Source organism: Pogoniulus pusillus, chromosome 11 (genome assembly GCF_015220805.1).
Source record: "Pogoniulus pusillus isolate bPogPus1 chromosome 11, bPogPus1.pri, whole genome shotgun sequence".
Taxonomy (NCBI): Eukaryota; Metazoa; Chordata; class Aves; order Piciformes; family Lybiidae; genus Pogoniulus; species Pogoniulus pusillus.
The window spans coordinates 7,683,573-7,695,943 of NC_087274.1; the positions used below are offsets into that span (position 1 = coordinate 7,683,573).

At 57.6% G+C, this 12,371-nt stretch overlaps 1 protein-coding gene across 5 annotated transcripts; it reads left to right on the forward strand.

Annotated features, from left to right (window-relative positions):
* The first annotated feature begins 1,321 nt into the window (after positions 1–1,321).
* USP36 (ubiquitin specific peptidase 36) lies at positions 1,322–12,274 on the forward strand. Of its 5 annotated transcripts, none has more exons than XM_064150793.1 (20): positions 1,322–1,398; positions 1,794–2,058; positions 2,136–2,357; positions 3,110–3,220; positions 3,499–3,601; positions 4,181–4,248; positions 4,654–4,724; positions 5,095–5,177; positions 5,483–5,594; positions 6,322–6,462; positions 6,774–6,874; positions 7,137–7,275; positions 7,473–8,138; positions 8,780–8,892; positions 9,434–9,928; positions 10,188–10,354; positions 10,738–10,893; positions 11,153–11,268; positions 11,365–11,494; positions 11,569–12,274. In XM_064150793.1, the coding sequence occupies exons 1-19, from the start codon at positions 1,396–1,398 to the stop codon at positions 11,491–11,493; spliced, it is 3,261 nt and encodes a 1,086-aa protein (XP_064006863.1). In that variant the 5' UTR covers positions 1,322–1,395; the 3' UTR covers position 11,494; positions 11,569–12,274. The 5 variants fall into 5 exon arrangements, with proteins under 5 accessions (XP_064006863.1, XP_064006867.1, XP_064006865.1 ...); XM_064150797.1 differs by lacking the exon at positions 1,322–1,398 and adding an exon at positions 1,438–1,495; XM_064150795.1 differs by lacking the exon at positions 1,322–1,398 and adding an exon at positions 1,444–1,525.
* The last annotated feature ends 97 nt before the right edge of the window (positions 12,275–12,371 follow it).

Below are 12,371 nucleotides of genomic sequence, written 5' to 3' on the forward strand. Positions count from 1 at the left end.
TCTATGTTTGGATTCTTGTTCTTATACCTCTGAGCAAGCCTATGAGTGAAGTAGACATCATTCCATTTTCCCTTCACAGCCTGTGATCTAATCCTCACCAAAACATTCTAGCTAGCTTCAAACTAGCACACTCCTGCAGGATGGGTGGGTGCTTTCCTAGTTTACAGAATCATAGAATAGCTTGAGTTGAAAGGGACCTTAAAGATCCTCTAGTTCCAATCCTCTTGCCCCTGGCAGGGACACTATCCACTAGATTGGGTTGCTCAAAGCCTCATCCATCCTGGTCTTGATCACTTCTAGGGATGAGGTGTCCACAGCTTCACTGGGCAACGTTTTCCAGTGTCTCACCACTCTCACAGTAAAGAACTTCTTCCTGATGTCCCATCTAAATCTGCCTGCTCTGGTTTAAAACCACTGTCCCTTGTCCTACCACCACAGGCCCTCATACACAGTCTCTCTCCATCTTTCCTGTAGTTCCCCTGCAGGTACTGCTCTGAGGTCTCCCTGAAGCTTTCAGACCAAACTCCCTCAGTCTGTCCTCATAGGGGTGGTTCTCTAGCCCTCTGATCATGTTCATGGCCCTCTTCTGGACCCTCTCCAACAGATCCATATCCTTCTTGTGCTGGGGGCTCCAGAGCTGGATGCAGTGCTCATGGTGGGGTCTCAAGGGAGTAGAGTGAAGGGAAAGAATCACCTCTGCTGACCTGCTGGCCACATTTCTTCCGATGCATGGACATGGTTTGGTTTTTGGGCTGACAGCATATTACTGGCTTATTACAGCGCCTCATCAACCAGCATCCCCAAGTCCTTCTCCGTCGGCTGATGCCTCACAGACGATCCCAAGTCTCCGCTAGTTCCTCCCAATTCACCCTCAGTCCTCACTAGTTCCTGCCGGTTCCTCTCGGGTTCCCCCACCCCAGCTACTGCCGCTCCTACCGAGGACAAAGGGACTCCCCTCTGAGTGTCAACTCAGCCGGCAGCCACAGAGAGAAAAGCGCACAGCAGCGTCGGAACGACGGCACCGAACTATTCCCATTTGCCCCCCCGCCCCGTTAGGCACTGCCCGGGCGGGGCGGAGCCGCGTCACAGTTCGGGAGGACCCCGCCCCCTGCCTGCGCTCCGCCCTCTGCCTGCGCTCCGCCCCCTGCCTGCGCTCCGCCCCCTGCCGGCGCTCCGCCCCCTGCCGGCGCTCCGCCCCCTGCCGGCGCTCCGCCCCCTGCCTGCGCTCCGCCCCCTGCCTGCGCTCCGCCCTCAGGGCGTGCAGAAGGCGAGCCGCGGTCTGAGGGCGGGGCGAGGCGAGGCTCCGCCCGGGGCCCGGGCCGGAAGCGGCTGGTACCGGCGGCGGGCGGTGCCTGTGCGCGGCGGGTGCACGTGTGCGCGGCGGCGGAGGCCCGGATGGTGAGTGCGGATGGGATCGGCTAGGCCAGTACAGGACAGGCTAGGCCGGGCCGGGCGCGCTGCGGGGTTTGCCCTGCGCACCGCTCTCCCCTGTGCTGTACGCAGAATCGCCTGTGGAAAAGCGCCGGTACCGGGAGAGCCCCACGTGGCAGAGGGCGGGTGGGCTGAGGGATCGTGGCGGTGGCGTTCAAGGTCGCGGGCAGGAGGGTGCGGTATATGGTGCGTTGTGGTGCCCGTAACGGTGGCAGGCGAGGGTCCGATGAGGCTTCTTCGGGCAGTGCGGCGGCGGGGCAAGGCTTGCGGCGGGTCTAGGCCTCGGTCTGTTGCCCCGGCAACGCGGCCTCGCGGTAAGCCGTACCGGCGCCCCCACTTAACCGGCCGCTCCCTCCCCGCAGCCGGGGCCGCCGACCGCCGCCATGCCGATCGTAGAGAAGCTGAGGGAGGCGCTGAAGCCGGGGCGGCCGGAGGCGGGCGAGGCTGGGGAGCTGGGCCGGTTGCTGGCCGCCTCCGCCAAGAAGGTGCTGCTGCAGAAGATCGAGTTCGAGCCCGCCAGCCGCGGCCTCTCCTGCGAGCTCCAGCAGCTCCGCGGCAAGTATGTGCTGCTTAACCCCCGATCCGAGGCTGCCAGCCACCACCGTGGTCCTGAGGAGGAGACACCTGGTAAGTAGATTACATGAGGCTGAGAGGGGCCCACCCGTGCTCCACACCCCCTCGGCTTACCACCTCTTTTCCCGCAGGCGGTGACCATACAGTGAGAGAAAGGGGGGACGGGGTCCCTGCACCCCAGAAGGTGCTTTTCCCCGTGGAGCGCCTCTCCATGAAGTGGGAGCGGATCTACCGGGTCGGTGCTGGGCTGCACAACCTCGGGAACACCTGCTTCCTCAACTCCACCGTGCAGTGCCTCACCTACACACCACCGCTTGCCAACTACCTGCTGTCCAAGGAGCACAGCCGCAGCTGTGAGTGGGGAGCCCCAAGTTCAGCAAGCAGCAGGGCTGGTGGGGCTGGTGTAAAAGAGGAGCACCTGCCTGTCCTGCTCCCGGTGCTGCACTCAGCACATGGCTCTGGCAAGAGACATATGGGTGTCAGGATGTGCCTTCTCTGCTCCCTTCTGCCCGTTTCTCTCTCTGAGGTTGATCCTGCATACAACTCACTTTTCCTGGTTGTAGCAGTGTTCCTTGGCTTTGCAGCCCTGAATATGGGGAGGCTTTATTGCTGCTGGGCGTAGCCTGGATTAAGACAGGTCCAGCAGGGTCTAGGGGCTGAGCTAAGAGTTCCAGACAGCCCCTGTCTGTGGGGACTACATAAGGGCAAGGCAGAAGGCTGTGTACAGTCAGCAAGTGGCTTTGAAAGGGAGGCTGGTGGGCATTTCTCTGAGCTGTGACCAAAGGGAGCGCTCAGGGCTTGCAGCCCCATCTTTATGGCTCACATGGTATCTGTCCTTCAGGGCTACCCTGTGAGCTTCTCCAGGAGGTATCTGTGACCTGTTTTCCATCCATATGGATGCCATCTCACTTGGGGACATTGCAGTGGCTGTCACAGATGTGACACTGTGTTCTGGTCCCTGTATACCTGAGGTGTTCCATAGCTGTACTGCATCACAGAGCTTGTAGGGAAAACTGAACGTGGCTGAGATGTGTAGGACATCCTGTCCTCTGCACTGCCTCCATCTCTCCTTGATTTGTCCCTGACATAGTGTCTTCTGCTGCAGGTCACCACGGAGGCTTTTGCATGATGTGTATTATGCAGAACCACACGATCCAGGCTTTTGCCAACAGCGGAAATGCGATAAAGCCATTGTCCTTCATCCGAGACCTCAAGAGTAAGGATGGCAGCTCTTCCCTCCAGTAGCTATGCAGGAGAGTGGTGACTAATGTTGAAGCAGAACCTTTGAGATCTGGGCAGGTCTTGGCAGATGGCTTTTGTGAGATGACTCACTGAGCTGCTGGGGTCTGGTGACTTTATAGGCTGTGGCCAACATGAGACTGATAATCTGGTTTGGGTTGAGTGGGTTCAAACTCTGAAGTCCCTGTCCCAGCGGAAAGGAGTCTCTGCATCTGTTGCAGCATGTGCTGGGGCTGAATGCTCCCTCTTTTGCAGAGATTGCCCACAACATCCACTTTGGGAGGCAGGAGGATGCTCACGAGTTCCTGCGTTACACCATCGATGCCATGCAGAAGGCCTGCTTGAATGGCTGTACCAGGTATGTGGGACCTCTGATAACTTGTTGCTGCTCTTCTCTGCTGTCCCTGTGCCCTTGGAAGGGAGTTGTGGGGTGAATGTGTCCCCCAGGTCAGACTCAGAGGGTGGTACTGACTCCAGAGTCCTTAAGTGGGTGGCACAGCTCTCTCTTCTTTTCTGACACAGCTCTGGGCTGTTGTCTGCCCCTCTTCCTTCTCCTGTCTCCTCTGTCCCAGCATAGCTGTTGTCCTGTGCCCAGATCGTGAGGCTACTCTGGGTTTGTATCCTTTCCCAGCTGCTGAGGAATCCAGGCATGCTCACTAGCTCAGCCTCAACTCTGTAGCTGGGAAGCTTTCAAGTTTAGTGCCTGGCTCCGAGCTCTGGCCAAGAGTTTTAGCTCCTTCCTGAGGGAGGTGTGAGTCGGAGCCTGGAGCCATCCCTTGAGCACTGTGACAGTAAACTGGCGGAGGCTGTAACTTCCCTCTGCCATTGTACAGTGGATGGGCTGCAGAGTTCCAGAGCACACAGGGGACAGAGGGGTGGCTTTTGAGGGTGGCTGTTGCAGAAGGGGCAGCCTGAGATCCGGTACTGCTGTTTTTAGGTTGGATCGGCAGACCCAGGCCACGACACTGGTTCACCAGATCTTTGGAGGTTACCTGCGGTCCCGTGGTGAGTGCCAGCTGCCAGGTCCTGGGCTGCTGTTTCTCTGAGAACCTTGAAGTAAAAAATCATTCTGGGGAGATGGCTAAGCATTTGTGAATGATCCTGAGCTGCAGATGGTCAGTCCTGTGGTCCCTGTGGATCATGATTTCTGTTACGGTGATGGAAAAAGCTGCTGGCTGTGGGTCCCCAGCATACTGCCACCAGCAAAGGAAGCTGTTGCCAGCTGTGTAGCACCACTTGCTGTCGCAGCACACAGTGGAATTACCAGCCTTCCTCCTTGCCAGGCTATGAGTCCTGATACTCACATCCCAGAGCCCAAACCCAGAGAGGGGGAGTTTATTGGAGCTGCCTGTGTTGTGCTGGGGTGGTGGTCAGTACAACTGTTGTGCTTATTGCTCTTTTCCTTTGCAGTGAAGTGTTCAGTATGCAAGAACGTCTCGGACACCTACGACCCTTACCTGGACCTGGCACTGGAGATTGGGGTACAGCAGCAGCAGAGTCGGGTGGGGAGGAGCTTTGCTTTCATGGGGACTGTTGCTCCAACTGCACCGTTACTGCTCTAGGCTCCTTCACTGTCTGGTATTGAGTCATGGTGCAGACAAGAGGGAAACAGCTGTCATTGTTACGCTGCTTTCTCTGAGTGTGAGCCACAGCTCCTCCATGGTGCTGGAGACACTGCAGCTGTCTCTCATGGCATGGTGGTCAGTGGCCAGCTGGTGGAGGCTCATGGTATGCAGTCTGTAGCCCCATGCTCATGCACTGTGTTGTCTCTTGGGGCCAGTGTCTTGGCAGAGAGCTGTGCTGTTGTGTGGAGAGGCCACTCATGCCCTAACCACTCTTCTGTCCTTGCAGCAAGCTGCAAACATCGTGCGGGCGCTGGAGCTGTTTGTGAGGCCAGACCTGCTGGGTGGGGAGAACGCCTACATGTGTGCCAAGTAAGTTGTGGGGCTGTGGGTGGGAAGCAGGTGAAAAGCTTGTCACATCACAGGAGGGGTTTTCTACCTGCTCCACACCTGAATCATGAGACACATGGCCATGGAAGCCTGCAATGAAGCTTTCTACTGCTCAGCTCCCTCCTCTCACAGGGAGGACCTGGGCCAGCAGCCATGGCCGTGAGCAGGTGCCCTGGAGCACTGCCTGCTATCAGCAGGGTCGTTTCCATGGGGTTTGCCATTTGGCCAGGGCTTGCAATCATCTGGGTGGTGGAACAGCTTGAATAGCTGCAGCTCTTCCTGTGCAGATGCAAAAAGAAAGTGCCAGCCAGCAAACGCTTCACCATCCACCGAGCCTCCAACGTCCTCACCCTGTCGCTGAAGCGCTTTGCTGACTTTGGGAGACGTAAAATCACAAAGGTGGGTGCTTGGCAATCCAGAGCTAGGGCTGTCTTCTACCCAAGGGTGCGCTGCCCAGAGCAGGGTGGAAGGTGATCCTGTTGCCAGTGCAGGCACTGCCATGGTCCTGCAGCCTGGCCCTTGCTGTGCAGTGGGAGTTTGGCTCATCCTGGCATCTTTCCCACTGTGATGAACCTGGTGAGGGGGCTGGAGGGAAAGTTGTAAGAGGAGAGGCTGGGGGATCTGGGATTGTTCAGCCTGGAGAAGAGGAAAATTAAAGGGGTTCTTATCATTCTATAACTACTAAAAGGAAGTTGTAGTCAGGATGGGGTCAGGCTCTTCTCCCAGGCAACTTGTGACAGCACAAGAGGGCATGATCTGAAGCTGTGCCAGGGGAGGTGTAGGTTGGATATTGGGAAGCATTTCCTCACAGAAAGGGTGATGAGGCACTGGAATGGACTGCCCAGGGAGGTGATGGGAATCACCATCCCACATCCCTGTAGGTCTTCAAGAGAAGATTAGACATGGCACTTGGTGGCATGGTTTAGCTGATGATGTGGTGTTAGGTTGTAGGCTGGACTTGATGATCTCGGAGGTCTTTTCCAGCCTCAATGATCTGTGATCTCTGCCTGGGGATTTCAGGTCCCACTCTTTCCAAGAGATGGGACTTAAAGGACAGCTGGGCTGGTCTTGCTCAAGCACAAGAGCCCTCTGCTGTGCAGGCCCTTGAGACATCCTCTCTCTGCAGGACGTGGGGTACCCTGAGCTACTGAACATCCGCCCTTACATGTCTCAGAAGAACGGGGATCCCATCATGTACGCACTCTACGCGGTGCTGGTGCACTCTGGCTTCAGCTGCCATGCAGGCCACTACTACTGCTATGTAAAGGTGAGCCAGGGGCTCTGTCGTGGCACCCCCTTGGGCCTAGGGGCTGAACGGTCCTCATGCGTCCCTGCAGTGCACAGAGGGGAGGGTGCTCAGCAGATGTGCATGGTGTGGAGCACTGGATGGGTACATCCAGTACAGGCTGTGCTCTGCCATAGGAGGTGTGGAGGCCTGGTCTCACAGAGTACCATTGCCTGCCTTGGGCCTCCACTAGGTTTTGGGGAGACGAGCTCTGCTGGCAGGTGCTGTTTCTGCTGCACTTCATGCCAGGAGGTTGCTTTACACAACCCAACCCTGTTCTTCTCCTTCCACAGGCCAGCAATGGGCAGTGGTATCAAATGAATGATGACTTGGTCCGTTCCAGCAACATCAAAGTGGTCCTCAACCAGCAGGCCTATGTGCTGTTCTACCTGAGGTAAGAGCACCCTGTGTCTCCCAGACCCCCTGCTCTCAGCATCTGGGATAGGGCTACTAGCACCCCTGGATGTGGGAAGGAGCTTGCCTCTGTGTGTCTCTGCTGGCCTGGAGGAGGGTGGCAGGGAGGGCTCTGACCCTTTGTCGTGGTTTTGCTGTAGAACATCTCATCTCCTCAGAACTTCTGTCTCCTCTTGTACTCATCTCCAACAAGGTTGCTTAAACCCTCACAGTTAATGAGTGTCCTTATCTGTTTTCTGCAGAATCCCCAGCCCCAGGAAGAGCTCAGAGGGGATCACTGCTAAAGCTGCCTCCAGCCTGCCTGGCCGCACTGGCAGCTTCTCCAGTGAGGTCAAGAAAACTGTGACCAATGGGCCACTGTCTTCACCTCTGATGGGCCGGGTGAGTCCTGAAGGCTGCTTTTGGCCAGTGCTCCCAGAAGCTGGGAGCTGCTGCCCCTCCAGCTGCTCTGTGAGGGCTTGGGGGATGCAGCTTCACAGGCGAGGATGGTTTGCAGGAGAGGCCCTGGAGTGGGACAGGGAGGGCATTACCATTCTGTGTCCTTGACTCCTTGCTGAACTCTCTTTCTCCTTGTCTAGAGACCAGACACAGTGCCAGGGAAGAAGCTGCCAGGGCCAGAGGAGATTGGAGTCCCTGTGGCCCGCAGCACTTCTGGGACAGGGCCGAAGCTGCTGAATGGAACTGCTCCCCCCAAGCTGCCAGCTGGGTCTCTGTCACCCAAGCTGCCCCTCAAAGCCACCTGTACAGCCACAGCTGTGCCTGATGATACAGCCCAGAGGCTCAAGAAGTCGTTCTCCTTCCTGCAGCGGCCTCCCACTCCCAGAGCAGTTCAGGATTTTTGTGACACAAGCAACTCAACTGGAGTTAAAGCAGAGCTGCCCCGGCAGAGCTCCTGGGAGAGCAAGCAGTCGCCTACCTCATCCAAGCTGCTGCTGAGCAATGGGGACAACACTGGGACCCTGGAGAGGGACGCCAGTGGCAGCAGCGCTGCCAGCCCAGCGCACAGCATGGGGAAGCTGGCCAAGGTGTCCCAAAAGGCCAAGAATGGAACCGGCAGCTTGTGCAGCTCTCAGGAAACAGACTGTGGCACAGACCTCCCTGCTGGCCCCAGTGATGAGCTGGCTGCCCCCAAAGACTCCAAGCTGGTGAAACTGAAAACCTCCTTGCTGGCCAGCACTGCTCTGGAGCTGAGCAACACCATGTCACCACCACCAGCCAAGAAATTGGTGCTCTCTGCCAAAAAGGTGAGTCCAAGGTTCTGCCTGGAGTCTTCAGCAGACAGCTTTTAGCCTTCTGAACTGCCGCTTATGCTGGGGACAAGTGTAGAGCTAGTTCTGGGTGTCTTCCTAAGCCGTAGGTGGATGGGGAGAGCCACTCAGCTCTAGGGCTGTAGAGGCTGCTCTGCCCTTACATTGGCTCAGGGTGTGGGGCCAGACCCCCACTGTTGTTCACATCCCTGAGTGATGCAGGAGAAATGACTCCTGCCTCCTTGAGCAGGATGGAGGGGTGGTGGTGCCAGTCCCTTCTCTGGGTAGCATGTTCCCAGGGGCGAGTGGGAGTGGATGACACCGCGGCTGGAGGGCTGTGGAGTTGTCCCTCCCTCAGAGGGCAGTGTGGGACCAACCCTTTGGGCGTCACTGTGCAGCCAGGGTTCAGGATGCTGTGCTGGGGTTTCTGTTCTTTAAATTTCCTTCCTTCCTTTTTTCCTTTGTGCTTCTAACTGAAAACACTTCTGATTCTTCTTCTACCACCCCCACTTCCCTCCCCCCGTCTGTGTCTGTTCCCCTCCCCTTTCTCTGGGCTCCCCTTTTTATTTTCTCCTCTTGGCTCACGGAAACCTCTTTTCTTTAGACCACCAAGTTTTTGTTTATGTCAATAACTGCAGGGCAGCACCCTGGGGAAGGCGAGCGGAAGTGACCGCCACACACAACTTCACCCACAATTTGCTGAGCACACCACCCACCCTGTCTCTACTCCCCAGCCTTTCAGCAGGTCGAGGTAAGCACTGCCAGGCTCCTGCACAGCAGCAAGGCCTGTAGCAGCCTTGGGGTAGTCCACAAGGCAACCATCTGGCATCTCATCTGGGCATGGCAACCTGCTCTCCTGTTCTGGATTGGCACAGCTTGCTCTGGATTTTAGAAGCAGGGCAGCTTCCCTGACTGTTGGCATAGGGTTGGAGAGAGTTTTGTAGGCTGTGACCACATACCAATGTTCCTGTGGGATCAGGAAGCACCAGCTTGGTCTAGATCTTGCTCCAGGTCTCCCTTGTAACCTTCACCATCAATGTGTGCTGCAGCAACACTCACTCTTTCCTAATCCCCCATGGGACAATATGTGCCTGCACATGGCTGACACTGGGCAGGTGTCCCTGTATGCCCTTGCAGCTGCTGCTCTGAGAGCAGGATCTGATTCAGATTTCGTGGCTGCAATGGCAGCAGTTGGGAGCTGTGCTTGTGCATCTTAGAGTCGGAAGGAAGACAGGGGCTCATGTTCCTGACTTGGGTTTCAGATCATGTCAGCTTCTTTTTCTGCTCTTCAGGCTGTCCTCGTCTGCCCTCAAACTCCCAAATCCTGAAAAGCCTGCCTTTAGCTCCATTCTCAACTCAGACCTTCAGCTTCCAGCCTCCTCCCTGGCCAATGGTTCTACTGCCCACCCTTCACGTCACCTTCCTTCCTGCAGTAGGGAGAAGGGGTCCAGCCACATCACCCCTGGTTCCTCTAAAAAGAAGCGGCGAAAACAGCACCATGGAGCAGAGGGCAGTCCTTGTGCTTCACCTGCAGAGGGCAAGGATGAAACCCCCAAACCCCCCAGGAAGAAGAAAAAACTCTCTCAGGAGGGCTCTGTGTCCCTCATGGAGAAGGAGGTGGAAGGCAGGGGTGCCCAGGAGGCACCAAGCTGTGAGGACATGGAGAGCAGGCCTAAGAAGCACGTGTCAGACCCCATGAAGCCTGTTTTCCACCTCAAGAAGAAGAAGAAAAAGAGAAGAATGGAGGAGACAGAAAAATGCTGCTCTGGGACTCTGTCCTCGGGCAGGTGAGTGACTAGGGTCACATGAGAGCACCTTGCTCTGCCTCAACTTGGGCTCCCTGGGCTGTGGTCAGTGCCTCTTGTTTTCCTGTGGGTGGGATGAGCCTTGCCATGGAGCCAGCTGGCGTGGTAGGGTGGTGTCAGGTGGTGCCTGAGTGCAGTGAGTGCTGGGGTGTGGATGTCCCTGTGTGCAGTCGCCCTGCGGGGAGCTCAAGCTTCCTGCTCTGGACTGGCTGGAGCGGGCTGACCATGCTGCCTTTCCCAGCTCTAGGGCAGTTGAGCTTGAGTTCTGGAGGACAAAGCAGCGGCAAAGTGTGGAGCCTGGGACTGGGGAGAGTGAGCACCGCAAGCGCAAGCAGAGGGAAAGCCTTGGCAGTGCAGCCTTGGAGCAGAAGGTTGCCAATGGCATCTGTGCCTTAGACAGCACCCCAGGTATGACCGTGTGCCTGCAGCCTGGCAGGGGGGAGACAGCTGCTCAGCTGTCCATGCAGCCCCTCAAAGCACTGGTGTGCAGCCGCTGGTGCTTGGTGGTCTCCACAGCTATCTGGTGGTGGCCTGTGTGCTGCTCCTACAGAGCTGTCCAGTGTCCCCTGGGTGTGGTGTGCTCCTCTCCACATTGCTGGGGGTGGGCTCCTTGAGGGGCGCAGATTTACCCACGGCTGCCCGCTGGCCAGGATGGGCACTCACGTACCCAAACACCCTGTACCTTTGGGGTCTTGTTAGACCTGGCAGGGTCTCCTGGGATGACATCTACCTTGGAGATGGAGCAGCACAGGAGCTCCCTCCAGCTTGTCCTCACCTGCCTGTTTTCACAGTGACAGCACACACATGGGACAGCCAGGATGGAGATGGTCACAGGCACTGGCCAGCTACCCAGAGCCCTGAGCCTGGCCGTGGGGCTGGCACAGCATCCGGGAGTGTGGTGGAGGAGCTGCTAAGGAACTCCTTGGACAAGGCATATGGCAAACAAGGTAACCCCTGCACACCTGGATGGGCAAACAGTCACACAGACGCTCTGTTTTGAGCCCTGCAGCCCTCCATGCTCTGTCAAGGCCTGAGCACCTCCAGCACCAGTGTGGGCAAGCTACCCAGCCAAGGGGCTCTTGGAGGTGCCATGGAATAGAGTATTGGGGCGAGTGGCTCTAGTGTCTGGCCCACAGTGGGGGCCCTGCACAATCGAGTGCAGCAGAACACAGTGTGGTGCTCCCTGCTGATTCCACTGCTCCACAGTTCTGACCTGGGAAGGTGAGATCTCAGCTGTCAGCCAGGATGCCATTCGGGATGCAACCTGGGCCCGTAGCGAGACTGTCATCGACGAGTGGGACGAGGAGTTTGACAGAGGGAAGGTGGGTGCTGGCCATGTCCTGAGCTGGGGCAGGGTAGGTGAGAGGAAGCAGGGAACTCTGTACACTGACCTTATGAGCCTTCCTGCCTCTGCACAGGTAAAGAAGGTGAAACTGAAGCGAGAGCGGAGGAGACATTTCAATCCGTTCCAGCAGCTGCAGAGCAAGCGCAACTTCTGGTCCATGACGCATCCTGCCAAGGTGGCTGGCCTGAGCCACCGGCTCTGAGGTGAGTGAGCCTGGAGAGACAGGGAGTGGAGCCAGCTGCCTGCCAGGATTCTAACACTGCTCTTTTCCTCTCAGGTCGAGATCTGCCTCCCCAGTCAGCGCATTGAGCAGTCCCAGGTGAAGGATGGTTGGGGAAGCAATGGCTGGGAGGTAGTCATGGACCTTGCTGTGTAGGGGACATCAATTCCACGTGTCTCCAGGGCTCTGGCCCTGAGGATCATGCTGTGCTTGGTGTCTCTGTGCCCTCCTTTCTTGGAGCTGCTGTCCTTGAGGGCCCTGGGGTCCTGATCGGCTGGGACTATCTTCCTCTGCTTCTCAGCCAACCTGCCTTGTCCAGGATCCCCTGCCAGCTCCTCTATACCTCTGCCTAAGGCTGGAGTAGTCCCTTCTCCCACCCAGCCTCGAGTTTAAGGGGGGACTTCTGGAAAGTGCCTGCGGATCGTCCTTTCTGCTCTGGGTCTATGTGCAACTCCCTGGCTCCATACTGGGAGGGGGATACCAGCCCCCCCTGCAGCACTGGGAACACGGGGGCTGGTGTCCCCATCTCTTGAGTACGGCTCAGGGCTCTCCTCATCTCGGACCCCACCTGCACCCTTCCCTGCTGCCTTCCCACCCCCACCAACTGCCCCCGTGCGAGTCGAAGTGACTCCATTGCCCCCCCTCCGGGTAGGGCCCCGCTCTCGCCCGGCCCGCGCTGGTCGCGGGAGGTGGTGGCGAGTCCCGCAGGGACGGGGCGATGTCGCCGGCACCGCGAGCAATAAACTCGTGGTGTTCGAGATGATGGCTCGGTGTGGCGCGGCTCCGTTCGGGGCACGGCGGCAGGAGGGTGGGGCACTGGGGGTGGAGCACATGTGTATGGTGGGCGTGGCTTCGTGCAC